Here is a 19,387-nt window from a genome sequence, read left to right on the forward strand (position 1 = left end):
ATATCGCCACTACAAAAACCCACAGAGGGTAACAGGGAAACATAATATTGTGTGTGTGTGTGTGTGTGTGTGTGTGTGTGTGTGTGTGTGTGTGTGTGTGTGTGTAGGGTAGGTGGGTTGTTTGTTTGTTTGTTTGGTATTTTATATATAAACAGTGGAGCATGGACAGACAGCAGCCAGCAGCCATAACAAGTTTTTAAAAAACTGATTAGGGAAAGACATTTACTATATAAATGACAGTGCTATAATTAATCTGAAATATTTGGAGCTCCCAGACATCAGTGAGGGGTCCAACAATGTAAGAGATGACAGGCAAAGAATAGAAAGAGAATGCAGGCATGAGATGAACAATAAAAATGTCCAGGTAACTAACAGGGAGGTAGGTAAATTTATGTGTTTCCACTACACTTCAGAGATAGAGCAAAGCGCCAACAGTCGCACAACTTCCAGGGCGAGGCAAAGCCTGTCATAAAGGGCAAGTCTCCACAGAAGGGGCAACTGTAAGCCACAGGCTTTCCATAGTCAGCAGCTGTGAATGGGTAGACCGGCCTAATCAACAGGATGTGTAGGGCACAACAGAAGAGATAAATTCATCCAGCTTTTATGTAGGGTGATAGTTATCTGGTCTTAAAATAAGCATTTTCTAATGCTGAATTTAGTGAGAGGGTCCACTCCTAAAGAAGTAACAAATGCACATGTAATGACTGTTTTCTTGTGCTTTGGATTTAGTGGCCATACAGTAGAATTCCAGGCATTAAAGAATAGACCAACCCACATTGCTACCAACAAGAAATAATCCTCATTGTTACATGAAGCTGAAAAGCTAATAATGTAACACTGTTTCGCTTTTCATTAAAAACTCAAGTATCTGTGAGAATTCCCAGAAATAGTTGTATATGGGTAGAAAATGCATGTTTTATCTATACATACATATCAAACTGCTATGATTGCCTCTGGAAAGCATGACATAACTAGGCTTGGGGAGTAGACAGGGCAGGGGAAACAGCACTTTCGGTTCTTCCCATTGTCCAGATATATTTTTTTAAATGTATTATAGCAAAGGAAGAAAAACAAAATTTCAATGTTAAGAAAATTAAGAGATGATCTTCAACTAGAAAATCTTTCAATACAAGGAAACCAGGATGAGGAACATGGTTCATGTGATCAAGTGCCTGATATGCAAGAATGAGGCCCCAAGTTCAATCTCCAGAGCCTACGTGAAAACCAGGGACGGGCAGCATGTGGCTGGCTGTAATCTCTGCACTAGTGGGCAGACAGGTGGATCCCGGGGCTCACTGGACATGTCAGTTGAACTGGCTGAGCTTCAGGCTTGGCGACAGATCATCTCAAAAAAAAAAAAAGAAAAGAAAAAGAAAAAAAAAAGAAAAAAGGAAGACATTGTACATGGACCCCTGGTCTCCAAACATAAGTACACTCACATGCATGCACATACCAAAAAAAAAAAAAAAAAAAAAAAAAAAAAAAAAAAAAAAAACAACTAACACTAATTTCAAACTATAACAAAGCTATCACATATTATTCTGTGAGTTTCCTAAAGATGTTCCTAAAGACCTTGAACATCCAGAGAAGTCCTTTTCAAATAAGAAGCACTCTGTATAGGGATGTAATGAGTGGCTGTTTGAACCATGCCCTGAAGCACCGCCCCTAGGTAGCAGGTAGCTGTTACACCTGCCTATAACCTTGAGGTATATGCCCCTGGGGCATGGCTGCTGTTGAGGGTTACCTTTAAGACCTGGGATGCCCATACTCAGCTCTCTCTCTCTTTGCTACCTTATGGTTCTGGATGCTGAGATCTTGGACCAGGCAGATCAGCATGGGACATAGCTCAACTTTCCCAGACCCTATGATAAATCTCCTGTGGTTGTGAGTTAACCCCCAAATAAATTCCTTTGCTCATTAAATAGACTCATGTATTAATTCCATTATCCTAGTATCCTATTATCTGGCACCCAACGTGGGGCACAACCCCCTAGACCCTGAGATTAAGAGTCTCATGCTCTACTGCCTGAGCTAGCCAGGCCTTCCGAGTGGCAGGCAAGAATTCTATCACTGAACCATCAATTAAGAATGGCCATGCACTGTTAACTAGTTGAAGAAAACAGATGCAGAGAAGAATGCGGTCTAGTGTGTTTGGGTTTCCAAACATATAGGCAAAATTTACTTGTGCACAGTATCACTCTAAACAGAGGCAGGATGATGTTGGCCCCAGCGGCAGCACATGGAGGTTATAGATCCACCAATGCCAGTTTCTTCTCCAAACTTGTTACTATTTCTCAAATACCAAGCTGTCAGTGGCAATAAAAACAGAGTATCACGTTTTAATGCTAAAAGTGACAAAGAGAGGAGAATGATACAGAGTGATGTGGCACTGTCCAGAAGAGCCATTACCAAGAGTAAAAAGCATCATTTTGGGGTATGAGCTTCTAAAGGACAAAAACTGGGTTTTCCTTCTGTCTGTATCCTCAGAACCCAGGCTACAGAGGTACCCAGTCATGTGTTATTAAATGAAGTAAGCTTCATTTATAGATTAACTGATATTAAAAGTTCAATTTATGGTCATCATCTAGTTTCCAGACTTGAGAGGTAAGAAAATAGAATGATGGAAGCTAAAACATTTCTGAGACCCTAGATTACAAGGCCATAAAATGTGGATGAAAGATTTCCTTACCAAGATGTACACTTTGCCATCCTGACCTTGAATCGTGAATCTAAAAGTGCTTCTAGCAGAAGAGAGTTCCACCAGGCACTGGGCAATAACGCTCTGAACAAACTGAGACCTGTTGGAACAAAGCAAGTGTCACCATGTGCCTCTCATAATTCTTACTAACAAGACAAAGTTAGAAGGATTCACAGGCACCTAAAGGCCGGGCTAAACATCATGTGCCGGGCTTTTCCGGCCACCATCCATTTCTTTATAAAGTCTGTACTAACGTGCACTTTGGAATATTAGAATGTATTTGCGTTTGTTCCATTCTTCTTAAAATTCATCTTGCTATCATTAACATATTTTCCATCCCAAACATAACTGTTCCTATTGACCAACAACTTGACAAAGATGTAAAATCACCTAGGAGACAAACCTCTGGCCATGTCTACCAGGGATTATCCACTAGCTACTCGAATAATTAAAATGGAGAGACCCATCTTCACTTTGGATGGCATGGTTCCATGCTCCAAGGTCCTGGACTGAATGAGGAGGAGAAAGCAAGCCGAGCATAAGCATCTGTCACTCTCTGCTTCCTGAGCAGTGTCCCCAGCTGCCTCAAGGTCTTGCCACCATTACTTCTCTGCCATAAATCACTGCGCTCTTGAACCATGAGCTGAAGTAACCTCTTCCTAAGTTGTTTTTTTAGTTACTTTGTCAGGGCAACAAGACAAGTCACTCATATGCACCATAAGAGTTTGAATTCATATGCGGAATTCAAAACCACCAACAACTCATATAGCACAGCAGGCAGTGAATAACTAAGAAGGTGAGGAATTTTCTCCCAAAGGCGGTATCAGTGACAATCTTTTCCCTTTAAACTGCCTTAAGGGACAGTTCTAAGGCATAGAGTCAAGGCACATGAAAGAGGATAAAATTCAGGTTTATATTCAGGATGCCACAACTTTTGAATATCAACAATTAACACATATGTGCTAATTTGCCTTCTGTTGCTGTGATAAACACCACGACCAGAAAACAACCTGAGTGAGGAAAGGGTTTATTCAGCTTCCACTTCAGGGTCCATCACTGTTCTACTTAGGGTTCCTATGGCGCTGAGAAAGCACCGGCCCAAAGCAACTTGGAGGAAAGGGTTTATTTGGTGAACACTCCCACATCCCTGTTCATCATCAAAGACATCAGGACAGGAACTCAAACAGGGCAGGAACCTGGAGGGAGGCAGGAGCTGATGCAAAAGCCATGGAGGGTGCTGCTTACTTGCTTTCCGTGGCTTGCTCAGCCTGATTTCTTTTTCTTGCTTTTTAAAAAAAAATTAATTAATTAATTCCTCCCCAGCCTGATCACACTTTCCCCTCCCTCCTCTCCTTCCAGTCCCTTCCCCCAATCCCCACCTTTTCCTTTCCCCATCTACTTCTTTTTTCCCTTCAGAAACAGGCAGGCTTCCCATGTGTATCCACCAGCCATGGTGTATCAAATTGCAGAAAGACACCTCCTCTCCTACTAAGGATGGGCGAGGTACCCCAGTAGAAGGAAAGGGTCCCGAAAACAGGTAAGAGAGTCAGAGAGCCCCTGCTCCCATTGTTAGGAGTCCTACAAGAAGACCAAGCTGCACAACTGTAACATACGTTCAGAGGACCTAGGTCAGCCTGATTTCTTAGAACCCAGGACCACCACCAGCTCAGGGAAGGCACCACCCCCACACAATAGGCTGGGTCTTCCTCCATCAATCACTAAAAAAGAAAATGCCCTACATGCTTGCCTACAGTCAGCATTATAGAGGCATTTTCTCAATCAAAGCACCCTCCTCTCTGATGATTACAGCTTGTGTTAAGTTGACATAAACATAACCAGTACAAACATTAAGGGAAGCCATGGCAGGAACTCAAGTCAGGAACTGAAGCAGAGGCCATGGACAAATGCTGCTTACTGGCCTGTTTCCCATGGCCTGCTCAACCTGCTTCCTTATAGTATCTATGGCCATCTGCCCAGGTGCGGGGGAACTGCCCAGTGAGCTGGGCCCTCCCACACCAATCATTAGTCAAGAAAATGGTCCACAGACATGCCCACAGGCTAATCTGACAGAGGCAATTCCTCAAATGATGTTCCCTTTTCCCAGGTGTCTCTAGTGTGTGTCAAGTTGGCAAAAACTAACAAGCACAATATACTATAGGTGACTTTTGCTTGCGAACAAAAAGACTAAAAGAAAACACCAATATATTTAAAGGCTAGGTAACCTTCTTAAAAAGTAGGTGCCTGTGAAACTGATCTCTGTTTCCAGTTTTAAAAGTCAATATTAAAACCAGAACTAATATTATAAAGCCTACAACCCTGGATATTTAGAATACAAGATAAGAAAAAAAAAGCCTTCTCCAATTATATTTATATAAACACATCTGTCTATAGCACCACATAAGCAAGAAACAGGTCTTCAAGTTGTGTATATGTATGGCTTGGTTCATCTAATAGCCACTCACAGGGACCTTAAAAAGAAAAAACCCTTTCCAAAAGAGCTATGAAGAGCTGCATCCTCAGTCCACTGTGCCTGTCCTTTCCCATATTTCAAATTATACAATAACTTGATTTGGTATTTATACCTTGGTATGCTAGGAAAACTTCCCTCGGATGGCTGGATAATTATCTCTGTCATGTAAAATTTAGTTGTTTCTGGAAACAAAGAAGAAGAAAATTAAAAAATTTTTCAATACACTGATATCACAGACATACTGGCCCTAAAGTATGACCTCCCAAATTATTTTGTCTGACTATTCAACATTCTTAGCCCCAAATCAAGACCTTTGTTTCTTCAGTTCTGTGGACTAGCTACAAATCACAGAGTGACTAAAGAAGGCTAGCTAGTTAGGTGCTCCAAAGCATAGAGCTGGAACCGTGACATCATTATCTACCTGGAATCTCACTGACTGGATCCACGCATAGTCCTCACCAAATCTGACTTCCTGTTTATTTTGTTAATTATACAAACAATAGACATTTGATGAACATTAATATAAATATAACCATCTTGGATTGTTTAAAAATCCATTTAAAAGTTTAATCTCATCAGTAACAAAGGAAAGGCAGGACAAAATGAAAATTTATTTTTGGAGGGCAAGTGTAGTAGGGTAAATGCTTACAAGAAATAGACAGGTTTCTTCACATATCACTACCAGATCTGCAAATGATAGACTGCTAAGGGGTCTCCTGGCAAAAGCCTTAAAACTGTATGTATGTATAGTTTAACATCATAACCAAGTACTGACCAATTTATCTTAAAGAAAACTGGTAAAATATGTACCAGACTACAAAGATGAAAACACAAAGACACTGAAGACATTTTAAAATCTGTAAAAGCTGAAGAAAATTGTTATTTAGGCAATAGAATTTCATGCATATTTTAAATTTTAAGCAGGTCAAAATAAAACCAGAAGTAATTTAAAATGGAGTTTTCTTAAAGATAATGTTGTCTTTAATTTATAATATCAAAAAGTAAATTTTTTAAAAATTTCAATTGCTTGATGTAAGACACAGAAAAAGGTAAAGAAAAATAATAAAAAGCATGAAATGATTATTATACATTATTATGTATCTAAAAACATGAACGTACGTTTTCTTTCATTTCTGTCTATTTCGCCTTACTATTTTGAAGTCCTATTATCCCACGTAGAACTGAACATTTAATGTCACACAGTGACCCGCTAGGTCCCAGCTGGTGGTAATTACTAATTTCAGAGTCCCTACACTGGCTTCATGCAGTGGTACTCCTCTGCTGTCACCCGCATCCAACCACCCGCTCCATCAATCTTTTCTGAGCTTTCTGGGGTCACTCTCTTCTATCTGGGTACAGGTGGAATTTCTCTTAATAGGAAACAGCTAGCGGTACATCACCCTGCTCTGTTTGTTTCTTTGTTGAGGGGACTTTCAGTTGCTACAAAGTCCCGGGGTTAACAGTTATTTCTTTGTGCCCACTGACAATGCCATCGCCTCTCTTCAAATTTCCATTACCGCTGCTTCTTTGAAGGTGATCTGTCATTTTTTCCCTTGGTTGCTTTTAAGATTTTTTTTTCTTTGCTTTTCATTCTGCAGCCATTACTTTGATGCACCAAGATACAGATTTCTTTTTATTTATCTTACTTGGTCCTCACCGAATTGGAATTCATTGTGCCTCTTGAATCTGTAGATTGCGCTTCATCATTTCTTAGAATCCTCAGCAACTCTTTGTTCAAAAACAGCCTAAGATGCATCCTTTTCCTCTTTTCACAAAGAGGTATAATTAAACACACAGTGGACTGCCTCATTCTACATCCCCGTCTTTACTTTACACACTACCTTTTTGCTTCAGTGTGCAGGGTTAAAGATTCCTCTCATCTTTCTTCTGCTCATTAATTCTTGATTTAACTTGTATCTAGACTGCTATCAACAGCTCTCTGAACTGCTAGCTTCAACTACAAAGCAGTACAGTTGTAGAGATTCTATCATGGAGCTTTTCCAAACACACCTACTGTTGCATTCATTTTGTGTCCAGCCATCTTCACATCTTTTACACTGTTAAATATACCAAGCATGTTTTACAGTTTATAGACGATAGTAAAATTCCAATAAGAAGTCTGTTCCTACTGCTAAGCTCTCTGTGACAGCTCCTGTTAAAGTTGTGATGATTACGAAATGTCCCTATAGGCTCACTGTTTGAGGCCAGAGGTCCAGCTGTTGGCACTGTTTTGAGAAGTTATGGAGAGTCTAGGAGGTGTGCCTAGCTAGAGGAAGTAGTTTTGCAGGGTAGTCCTTGGGGGGGGGGGAAGGCGGGTGTGTGTCTGTGTCTTATTCCAACTCCAAGCCCCCCTATTGGCTTTGAGCTGAGCAGCCTCTACCACACAAACCCACTATGATGATGCTCTGTCTCTCTACAGACCCAGACTCAGCAGAGACAAGGACTAAGATGTCTAAAACCATAGAGGCAAAATAAATTCTGTTCCTTTAAGTTCTTCTCAGGTATTTTGGTCATGGAAAACGCTGATGGGGTTGAGGATGGGGGTCTAGTTAACATATGTTCCTAGTTAGCTTTGATTGAACAACCAGGATCATATTTGAAAATTTAAGAATTTGTTTTCGAATGGAAGGTTTTCTTCCAAAGGGGAGGAAAGATGTCTGACTTTGACAGCATCTAGAGGCATTTCTGGTCCCAGGCAGACTATGCCGAGTTAAACAGCTTAAGTTCCCACAGTGGCTGGCACTGATGTCTATGGTCATTCCAGCATGCCTTGCTCACCTTGCTGGGAGGGTACAGCCCCCAGACGCTCAGTTTTTTGTGGAAACAGTGTTCTCTGCTCTGCATAGTCTTCATTTCTGTCTGTACCTTCCAAAGCAAACATTACGAAGAACTGGCACCTTGCAGGGCAGGTGTGCCTGGAATTTTGTGCTGACTTTGCTTATGTGGTAATTCTTCACATATCTCTCATTTTCTATACTCTTTATTCCTTCCTGTGTGTTTCCAGACCCTGTCCTGGCATCTTGCACTTCAGCCTGAAAAACTCCTACTGGGATTTTCTGTTATATTATAAGAGCAGGTCTGCTTATAATACTTTATTTCTATCTATTTACCTAGAAACAGTTCTACTTTCTCTTTAGTTTTGAAGAATAATTTTTACTGGACGCAGTACTATTGGGTGATAGGTAATCTTGACAGCGCTTTGTGTCTCTACTTGGATGTCACAACTGGAGGTCGCCATTTTCTGAGACACTCTCCTTAGCTGTGTTATGAAGTCCCGGTGTGTGTTCGGTTTTCCTCTGCTCTTTGATCCCTCCCACCTGGGTGCCTTTCAGCAGCTTTATACCACCTGGAGTTCACTTAAATTCTTCTCGTAAAAATTATTGTCATCCACCAAATTTCTCTCAGATTTCAACTGGCTTTTTCAAATTTGTTTTCTAACCTCTTCTTTTTCTCCGTTCTGAGACTGCATTTACATGTGTGTTGAAACACTTGACCATAAGCCAGCAAGTCTGCTGATTTGTTTCCGCTATTTCCCCCGCTGTTTCCTTTGGATTGGCAACTTTTATCAATCTAAAATTCAGTGCTTTTTAAAAAAATCTTCTATTTTCTCAAATCTGTGGTTTGGATTATTTAGTGTTTTCTCTTTTCAGATATTATACTTTTCAATGCTAAATCCACCTATTTGTTCTTTCTGTGGAATTTGATATTTGCAATTACTCAAAGGTTTTTTTCTTTTAATTCTTTATGTATTTATTATAGTTATTTCAACAGATTGGCTTCCTAATCTATGCATCTATTCAGCATCTATTTGTAAATCCTTACTTTTCTTGAGTACAAATCACTCTTCGGCTTTGAAGATCTAATAATTTTTGGACCAGTGCAAGACACTGCATGCACTATACTGCATCAACTAAGGATTTTTGTTTTGATCTTGGTTTATCTATATAATAGTCAATTAACTGGCTTGAACTTACACTGTGGAACAGGGGCACTGTATGTCTATAGTGTGGTCCCTAACTCTGCTCAGTTTCTTAAAAAAAGTTTTACATTTGTCTTTAAAAAGTTTTACAATTATTTGTGTGTCTATGTGTGCACGCATGTGCACAGGCACAGGTGTGTGAAGGTCAGAGGACAATACGTGCATTTTCATTCTGTCCTACACCATGTATATTCAGGAAGTTGAACCCAGGTTGTCAGACTTGGGTTGCCCACTGAAGAACATCTTGCCAGGGCCTTGTTCAGTTTTACATTGCTCATTCCAGCTTCTTGAAGAGTATTTACTGCACTTGCTTATCTTAACCCCCATAACTATTTGGGGAAAGGTTCTGCTCAAATATGGAAAGCCAGTAGAATGTTTTACAAAAATTGCCTTCCTCTGTGACATGCAAGTTCCCAAAGGAGGAAAACAGTCCTACCCAGTATGACACCTATGAACCACAACCAGCCTGATGATAACCCTAAAGGCACAGTACCTTAGTGGTAGCCAACAGCTCTCTAATTGGACGTAGGACCCACTCATCATGTCTACCATGTCTAGTACTGGAAACCTAGGTAACTACCCAGGGCTAGTGAAGTTATGGTTACTGGAGAAGAATTTACAAATGCCATGTATTAAACTAGCATAATCCCTAAATACATTCTAAATATTTGTCCTTATACCCACAGATAAGTGTAGTTCTCACACATCATCAAGGAAACATCTCTTTGAAAGCCTTAATTTTTTTTTAGATGTTACATAAAGGGTTTGTTTTCAAGCTCAGGGAAGGAGGTGGAGAGGAATAATATCTTCACTGGTATCTTTACAGTGCATGCTTCCTTTCTGCTTACTCAGAAAAAGAAACTACTAATAAGATTCCAATGATTAAAACAAACAAACATACAAAAACCACTATCTGCCTTCCCTTAAGTGCATAGCTTAAATTAAATCTCCTAATTAATCATATTAAAAGTGATGATTCATTACCCATGAAAACACAGCATGTTATTGCTCTCTAGACATTTTAAACTGTATCTTTAAACACCATTTTAATTACCAACGTTTTCATTATTATGTTTTAAAGCAGTAAAACAGAGTTTGCCCAAGTGTAATACCACTGAGAAAAAGAGTAAGACACGAAGCCACGGTTCAGTGGGTGAGGGCACTTCTGTGCAAGTTAGGCAACCTGGTTTTGACCCCTAGAAACTGTGCAAAGGTGGACTGAGAGAACCAACTCAACGATGCTGTCCTCTGACCTCCACATTCCTTCATGCATATGCACACACATTTTATTTTGAGTTATAAAAGAGAGAGAGAGGCTGGAGAGATGGCTCAGTAGTTAAGAGTACTTGTTGGTCTTGCAGATAACCCAGGTTCAGTTCCCAGCACCCACACTATGACTCACAACCATATGAGGCTCCAGTTCAAGGGAATCAGATGCCTTCTTTGACTTCCGCAGGCACTGGGCACTCATGTGGTACACATGCATGCATGCAGGCAAAATACTCATGTACATCAAATAAAATTTAAAAAATCTTTATGAAAAATAAAAATAAAGGAAGAATAAGGAACAAAGTACAAAACCCAGAATGTGTTTCCTAGTATTTCAACAAGGCCCCTTCTACTTCCAATGCCAAAATAGGGCCCCAAGGCAGATAGTGGCAAAGAAAAGCATCTCCGGGTATTAGCTCTTTAGTCAGAAGAATTATGTTAAGGAAAAGGCTCCAACCTTCCTTAAGTTGGACCTAAGTACAAACTCTACACTGATGCTTTACAAAGAGGACATGAAACACTGAAGACAACCCAGGCCTTCTCAATGCTAACTAGCACTTGCAAGGTCAGAAAGTATAGACTCATTGGCCTATTGGGTGAAACATTAGGTGGTTTCTAGTCTTTTAACCATGCAGTCTATCAGATTAATTAATTATCCCTCTTTCCTAAATACAGACTATAAAATCTGTTGGGTTTTTAAGTAAGAGGGCAGCCATTTCAGCCATGCATTATGAAATTCCTACCTGATGATATGGTCTCTCCCAACATTACCTTGCAACGCTTACAAATGACTTTGGTATTTGCTTTTGGTTCCTGTAGAAGAGAAAAAATGTCATTTAAATGTCATTCAACTTTTCTCAAAAGGAATATATAATTTTAACATAATCCCCAGGGTATACATTGAACTTTACATTCTACTCTGCCCTCAAGTAAATACTAGGAATACATTTAGCTTGTATGCATAATTCACATGCACAGAAATCATTTTCCTCCTGTCCAAAGACAGAATAATACACAGATTGACTTTTATAATCCTAGCCACTTCTTGATAATCCAAACATTGCCAAATCATCTGAACAAGAAACCTGTCATACTTCTAAAGAACAAGCAGACAGTGGGTGGCAAGGACAATGGTCAGTGGCTCACCCTAACTCAAGAGGACACAGAATACAGAAGGACTGGAGCTTTAACTCATACGACAACTCTGAGGCCAGTGCAATTTATGTAAAAGCAACCTACAAATCCTAGCCACCCATAACTCAGAAGTTAAAAATACCCAACTTGTTCATGTAATTCTATTTTTTTCCATTTAAGATATGCACTGTAACTGGAGAGATGGGTAGTGAAACAAATTCCCGAAACATGCTCAGACTTCAAAACTCCAAGTACAGTAGGATATTGCTTAAATGCTGGCATTCACATATTCATTAAACAATGTTCTTTTTGAGACCCACAGCCATTCCTCATTAAAGTTACATAATGTTCCTCATGCACATACATACCACAATGTAGTTGTTATAAAAAAAAGTGGGCAAAGGAAGCTGGGTATGGTGTTATATACCTATAACTTTAACACTTATGAAGCTGAGGCAGGAAGATTACAAGTTCATGTTGTGCCTGGGCTACATAGCAAATTCTAGACTACCTTGGGCAACACAGTGAGACCTTGACTTAAAATATAATGATATTTAATTTAACAATAGGAGGAGGGCTGGAGAGATGGCTCAGTGGTTAAGAGCACTGGTTGTTCTTCCAGATGGCCTCAGTTTGATTCCCAGCACCAATACAGCAGTGTACAACCATCTGTAATTTCCATCTCAGGGAAACCAATGCCCACCTCTGGCCTCCATGGATACAAATTCAGTGACCTTAGTGAAATTTCTAGAAGTCCAGTTGTGTGGAACATGCAGAAATATTTCTTCAAAGATAAGAGGTAAATTATTGCACCTAAATCCTCCCACTACCAAGAAAGGCTTAGTGGGCCCATTTAGATTCTGGAGACAGCACGTTCCTGACTTGGTATGTTACTCTGGCCCACATACTAAATGACTCAAAAGTTGACAGCTGTGACTAGGGCCTAAAACAGGAGAAGGACTTTCAACACGTCCAGCAGGCTCTTCTACCATGTGGTGATCCAGCAGACCCAGTGGTACTTGAAGTGGCAGTGGCAGACAAGGACGCTGTTTGGAGCCTTTGGCAGGCCCCAGTAGATGAATCACAGAATAGATCTATGGGACTTTGGAGAAAGGCTCTACCATCATCTACAGACAACTGATCTCCCTTCGAGAGACAGCCCTTTTTGGCCTGCTATTGGGCCTTGGTGGAAACAGAACATTTGACAATGTGCCAACAAGTTACCATGTGACCTGAGCTGCCCATCATGAGCAGAGGATTATTTGGCCACCAAGTCATAAAGTAAGCTGTACATAGCTGCAATCCATTATCAAATAGATGTGGTATATACTTGATCAGGACCAATTAGGCTCTGTAGGCAAAAGCGAGTTACATGAAGAAGTTAAAAAAACAAACACATGTCTCGGGGCTGGAAAGATGTCTCAGTGATTCAGAGCACTGGCTCCTATTCCAAAAGACCTGGCTTTAGCACTCAGCACCGACAGGGTGGCTAAGAAACATCCAAAACTCCCATTCCAGGAAATCTGATGCCTTCTTCTGGCCTATACAGTGCCCTGCACACACTGTCTAAACAGACATATGTACAGGCAAACACCCATACACATAAAATCAAAATGAAGAAAAATGTAACAATAAAAAATACATGGCTTACCTTTGTTGAAGGTTAGTCAAAAGCACCTGTAAAACTCCTAGTGGTGTCTTTAAGACTCAACCGTTAACCCACCTTTGAATTCACTATTAGTAGAAACCCGCAAGTACCCAGAGGCTGTTTCTTCACAGGGACTTCTGAAATGAGTGTCTTCATACTTCAATAACTCGAAAACCTATCCCATTTTCCTCTAGCTTTGGGACTTACAGAGCTCCCCTGATCTTTCTCTACAAGTCTCAGTTGAGGAAACTACCAAATATGAGATCTTCAAGCCTGCTCACGCTGGCTCTGGCACTAACCAGGCACAGTCCCTAAGCAAGGCCCACTGGTGGTACCATGTCCAGCTGTTAACATCCTTAAACCCGGCACAACACAGACCAGAGGTGCAGAGCCTCAAGACAGTAGGTGACTGGACAAAGTCAATCCCATCTGAAGCAATAGAACCCCAAACCAAGGGAAGTACCAAAGTGTTCATGCCCAGGAAGCAGAGAGAGAGAGAGAGCTTGCAAAGAAGTCATGAAGGCCTATATCTCCAGGTTAGGCTAATAGTAAAAACAACCATCCAGCCTCAAATTGGTATTAAAGCTGTTTTTGAAAGGATGCCATTTTGTGTAAGCTGATTTTGAAATGAAGGGTTTTACTGGAACAGCAAAGCTGAAAGGATTTTGTTTTTACTCAGACCAGAAAATGGTGCTTTTGGTGTGTGTGTGTGTGTGTGTGTGTGTGTGTGTGTGTGTGTGTGTTGGGGGATGTCAAGTTTCTCTTACATCCCTTACACATTTCATTTATAATTGGTCTCAAAGACCATGCCACTTTGCCTTCTAAAAATTTATTTACTTAAATTTATATATATGCATGCATGAGCATGCGTGCGCGTGCACGCACCACCCCCCCCCCCATATATGCAGTTGCCCAGGGAGGCCAGAAGATGGTGTTGAATCCCCTGGAGCAGGAGTTACAGACTGTTGTAAGCGCTCTCTCTCTCTCTCTCTCTCTCTCTCTCTCTCTCTCTCTCTCTCTCTCTCTCTCACACACACACACACACACACAAACACACACCACATATATGCAGGTGCCCAGGGAGGCCAGAAGATGGTGTTGAATCCCCTGGAACAGGAGTTACAGACTGTTGTAAGCTGCCTGGCTTGGGTGCTGGGATCTAAACTTGGGTCATCTGCAAAAAGTGCTCCTAACTACTGAGTCATTTCTCTAACCACAATTTCATCTTTCAATAACATAGGAGAAGCATCCTTTTGTTTGTCTTTAAAAATAAGATTATAACCTTATAAGATATGGACAATCAGCATCTAAAAAAAAAAACTGATCAATAAAAAGCAGATCATCTCAACCAAACATGTGGATTTTGATCCAAATAAACCTACTAACAATACTTGGAAGAAAATTAATGAAACTTGTATATGGCCTGATTTTATTAGGTGTGATAACAGCAGTTGTAGTTTCTTTTTTAATCCTTATTTTTCGACCTACACACAAATGGAAACACATAGGGATGAAGTGACACAATTCTATAATTTGTTTTTAATCATTTTAACAAGATCAAAAGGGGTCAGATGAAGCACGCATGGTAATTAAGATGATCAATGTATTGTGTAGATGTTATGAATTTCACAAAAGAAATTCCTCAAACCCATACATTATTAACTCAGTACCCCAAAAAATAAAAAACAAAGTTGATCTCAGTCACACCTTTCCAGCAGTAATCACGCTAAATTCAATTTTGCTTCTTTTAGAAAAATAAAACAAAGTATGACTGTACTTTCTAAGTTTTGTTATTGCAAGATGAGGTCTTGTTATGTCACTCAGGCTGGACTTGAACTCTTGAACTCAGACATGCTACTATCTACATCTCTGCAGATGTAGCTAGGACAACAGACACAATAACTCCAATGCCCAGCTTATGTTTCCTAAATTTTGAACCATATTATGACTCTTATGGAAGATTGTGGTCTATCTTTATTATCCTATTATAAGATGTAAAATATTCAGTATGTTGGGATGCCCGAAAAAATCACATCAGAGATGACAAGTGAATCATAACACTGTCTCCAGCAGAGCACTTTTGAAAATAGAAAGCACATATTGCTGCATTAATGAGGCCCAAATACAATACTATAAATCCCAAGAAGGCATGGAGGCATGAAAGCTCGTGAGGCTCTATGTTTGTGCTGTTTTCAAACTCCGATCTTTTTAATTAAAATACTCTAGCATGTTAATTCTGTTTAAAGAGAAGCTCCGCTTTGCAAGGCATTTTTCTCTAGCTAAGCTTCAAGAAAATAATAAAACAAGTAGCGTAATGAAGCTGCCGAACACTGTGGGAACTCTACGGAGCAAACCTCAAAGACAGACATTGTTGGGGACTAATTAAATCAATATATCTGAGAGATGGCAGCACTGCTCAGCGAGCTGGATTAGCCTTCTGGTCGGGATTTCACTTTCTATGTTGTTTCAGTTTCTAAGGACCCTTGATATTGTCTCGCATTCACACACACACACACACACACAAAAAAAAAAAATGTTTCCCAAGAGATACCATTAGGATGCTGTGCCACCGTGTGACATTTCCAAACCCTGCTAGATGGCTAGACCTGGTGATATGAGGAATAGGTTTTCAATAGCACAGAGCAGCCTTGTTCCCACCGGAGACTTGAGAGCAGTGTTTAAGCAGTCGCTCCAAATTTATGTTACTATTTTGGTCACAGGCACACTCTTTCAACTGCTACAATATGCAATTAAAGTGAAACTCCTATCCAGACCAACTTGAAAACAATCTTGTCAACAGGAGCTTCTCACGGCAGCCACTTCCCATAGTCTCCCTAATGGTGGAAACTGGAGTGTCTAAATACAAGAATCTTCCTTTAATATACGAAGTACAGGACTATCGTTTAGTAGAACAATGAATTCTTTAAAAGGGCCTAATATAAGTGCCGACTCTACAAGTGGAGAATATATTTTGGCACAGTTTATAAAAAGGGGAAACTCGGTTTTTCTTCTTTAATCTTTCTCCGTTGTTTTCCTACTCACACCTTCAATACTTGGTAGGTAGGTGGCATGATTATAAAAATGAAAAACATGACACAAAGTATCTAAATTCAGATGAAAATATAAATTTAACCCTAGGAACATTAACCTATATTAACTTCTCATCCTTCATCTAATAAAAACATAGAATGCTTAAGTGCTTCACATGTCAGAAAAAGGGATTCTTCCTACGGTGAGATGAAGCACCAAGTATCTAGAACTGAGAGCTAACTGGGTGCCTGACACCTTCCCTTCATTTTCCACATAGTTCTCAAAGCTGGCTTGTGTCCTCCCGCTGCCCAGCCACCACACACTTCAGCTTTTATTACAAAAACTTAATGAGTTCTAACTGAAATTTAAAATGGAATGCTTCCGTTCCTGCCAGAAACAGTCACTATTGAAATAAAGGCCGTCCAGCAAAGGACATTTTCAACTGTATCTCTATGGACTGGACATCTCAGGGGAAACTCCTTACAAGGACCATACCAACACTTGCCTGTTGATTTCCTCTCAAAGAGAAGTAAACCACTTAGATTTTGTGTGTGTGTGTGGTGAGAGGAAGCTGCCTTCTCCTGGAAGCAAGCTACACAGGGAGAGCATGTGGCCCCCCCATACTGCTGAGCACCAGTGCAAGCTTATAGCTCAGCTCAACCCTATTCCAGGGCTCCTTTTCCTTTTTTTTTGGGGGGGGGGAGGGGATGGCATCTGCTTTTCCAACATCAGTGAAAGTCTCGATTGTAGGCAAACTCACGAAGATACCTGGGTCTAATTGCAATGTGGATATCCTGGGCTAACGCTCCTGCACTTTGACTAACACTTTTGAGATTAAAATGCACAGCTTCCAGAATGTGCCCCGAAAGCAAGGCATTATGTGTGCAAAATGGTAGCACTCCCAAATCCATGCATGAGTAGGTCTCCTGTTCCTCCAGACCCTAGTGGTTGCTTGAGTTTAAGGCCTTTCCTCTATCCAAAGAGCTGGAGAACAGAAGCAGTTTAAAAAAAAAAAAAAAAAAAAAAAAGAATTTGGGCTTTTAGAACAATCTCTTCAACAAACCTTGAGTTAAAAGCAGAGAAATTGGTATCTAAATCAACCTCTAAGTTAGCATGTATTTTGAAAAGATATTTTTACCAATTTAAGACTTTAGTTCAACTCTTACCTGCTCCAAATCACTTCTCAAATTCACTAAGAAGAAAGAGTCCCCAATAAAACAGTCATTTTCTCGTGGATGGAGAGGCTTGTTAGCAAAGGGGTCAGGGTGACAGCACCATTCTCCAACCAGAGCGCTCCAGTTCTCACTAGGCAGTGGGAGCACCCTGAGGAGCTTCCTAGAGGAAAGAGGAAAACAGCACTTTTTTTCAATGTACAAAATGCAATGTTTTTTTTTAATTAAATCAGCATGAAAGAAGAAAGAAGCTCATTAGCCACATGCCTGCAGTGTCAATTTACTCCCAATTATGAAAGTAATATATGCTCGTATTATGAAAGTAATATATAGACAACGTTTTACAAACTGCAAAGCAGCATAAAGAAGGCAGAAGTCTCCCTTTGCTCACTGTCCACAAATCAGCTACTCTAGCATGACAGAGTTTTCATTGCCATCCTTTCCCTGGACACAGTGTGCACACATGGGAGGCCTGTGCCCTGAGAAGACACAGACAGACATTGCATGCATGCACACATGGGAGGCCTGTGCCCTAAAAAGACACAGAAAGACACTCCATGCATGCATGCATGGGAGGCCTGTGCCCTGAGAAGACACAGGCACTGCATGTATGCATGCATGGACATGCATGCAAGGCCTCGCCCTGAGAAGACAGACAGAACTTTGTTTCCATTTCTTCACTCAGGTCCTGATTCCCAGTGACTCCACAACAGTCTGTGGGATGTCAAAACTTTCTGGTTCACTCCCTCACTGCCGGGTATTTAGTTTTGAGTTCTTAATCAATAACCCTGAGATGAATATTCCTGTTGGAAGATTTATATAGAAATCTGATCATTTCTTGGGGGAAAACATCTTGTAAGTAGGTGAGATTCTTCCCACATAGGATTAACCTCTTCTTAATTAAACATTGTCTTTTTTCTAACTTCAACCAAGGAACGGGTTAAAGGCATATTTAATGCTGCTTTAATTAGCAACTCTTAAATTACTCGTGAGATAGGACTGATTTTTACATTTATTGGTCACTACATTTCTTCTGGGGCGGGTGATCAATAACTACTTTTTAAGATAACAACATATTCTTTTTTTTTGGTTTTTTGAGACAGGGTTTTTTGAGACAGGGTTTCTTTGTGTAGCTTTGCGCCTTTTCCTGGAACTCACTTGGTAGCCCAGGCTGGCCTCGAACTCACAGAGATCCGCCTGGCTCTGCCTCCCGAGTGCTGGGATTAAAGGCGTGTGCCACCACCGCCCGGCTATAACAACATATTCTTACTAATTTACAAAAATATATTCTTTTACTAGCGATTGTTATAAATAAGAGTTATTTTCTGTTTTAATTTGGTTTGTCTATATTAAGTAAATAACACTTTCTTCTGTGATTTCCCCCACTTCTCTATTTTAATAAAACTATTTTTGAAAAATTTTTGATTTACAAAAGCATTGCAGAGATCATATACAATCCATGGATAGTTTCCATATGCACTTCCTCCATTTTCTCCAATTAACATCTTGGGTATCCACAGTTGGTTTGTCAAAGCCTCAGGCTTTATCTGGATTTCACCAGTTTTTTTCTTCAAAGTCCTTTTGGTTTGTTTTTGTTTTTGTCATTTTAGTTCCCGGGTACAACAATACATGGCACATACTGCATTTAGTCATCATGTAATCTAGGTCTCCTGTGGTCTGTGGCAGTTCCTAAGTGTGTATTTCTCAGCAGTCTATAACACACCTCTTATTCAGAGCTTCTCTGATGCTGTCTCGAGATTAGTCTGGTCCACAGGCTGGGGAAAGTATTCCAGAGAAGAGGGACCCTTCTCATTACATCATGTCACAGCACTCTACATCAGCTTAGCTTACTCCTGGTGATGCTAACATGGATCTTTTCCTTGAGGTGACATCTACTGTGTCTCTTACTAGTAAAATACAAATAAAATCGTATGTATTTAGAAGATTGGAGTTAAAATATTTAAGACACGATTGTGTCATTTCCATT

At 40.2% G+C, this 19,387-nt stretch overlaps 1 protein-coding gene across 1 annotated transcript in view; it reads right to left on the bottom strand.

Annotated features, from left to right (window-relative positions):
* The window catches only part of Ube3d (ubiquitin protein ligase E3D), a 150,620-nt gene that overhangs the window by 108,458 nt on the left and 22,775 nt on the right, over positions 1-19,387 (bottom strand). Inside the window, exons 4-7 of the mRNA XM_028875500.2 lie at positions 17,395-17,563; positions 11,160-11,229; positions 5,281-5,350; positions 2,690-2,798 (exon numbers count right to left, since the gene is read on the bottom strand). Coding sequence (XP_028731333.1) covers positions 2,690-2,798; positions 5,281-5,350; positions 11,160-11,229; positions 17,395-17,563 — 418 coding nt within the window. The remainder of the gene's footprint in view (positions 1-2,689; positions 2,799-5,280; positions 5,351-11,159; positions 11,230-17,394; positions 17,564-19,387) is intronic.

This window comes from Peromyscus leucopus, chromosome 7, assembly GCF_004664715.2.
Source record: "Peromyscus leucopus breed LL Stock chromosome 7, UCI_PerLeu_2.1, whole genome shotgun sequence".
NCBI classification, from domain to species: domain Eukaryota; kingdom Metazoa; phylum Chordata; class Mammalia; order Rodentia; family Cricetidae; genus Peromyscus; species Peromyscus leucopus.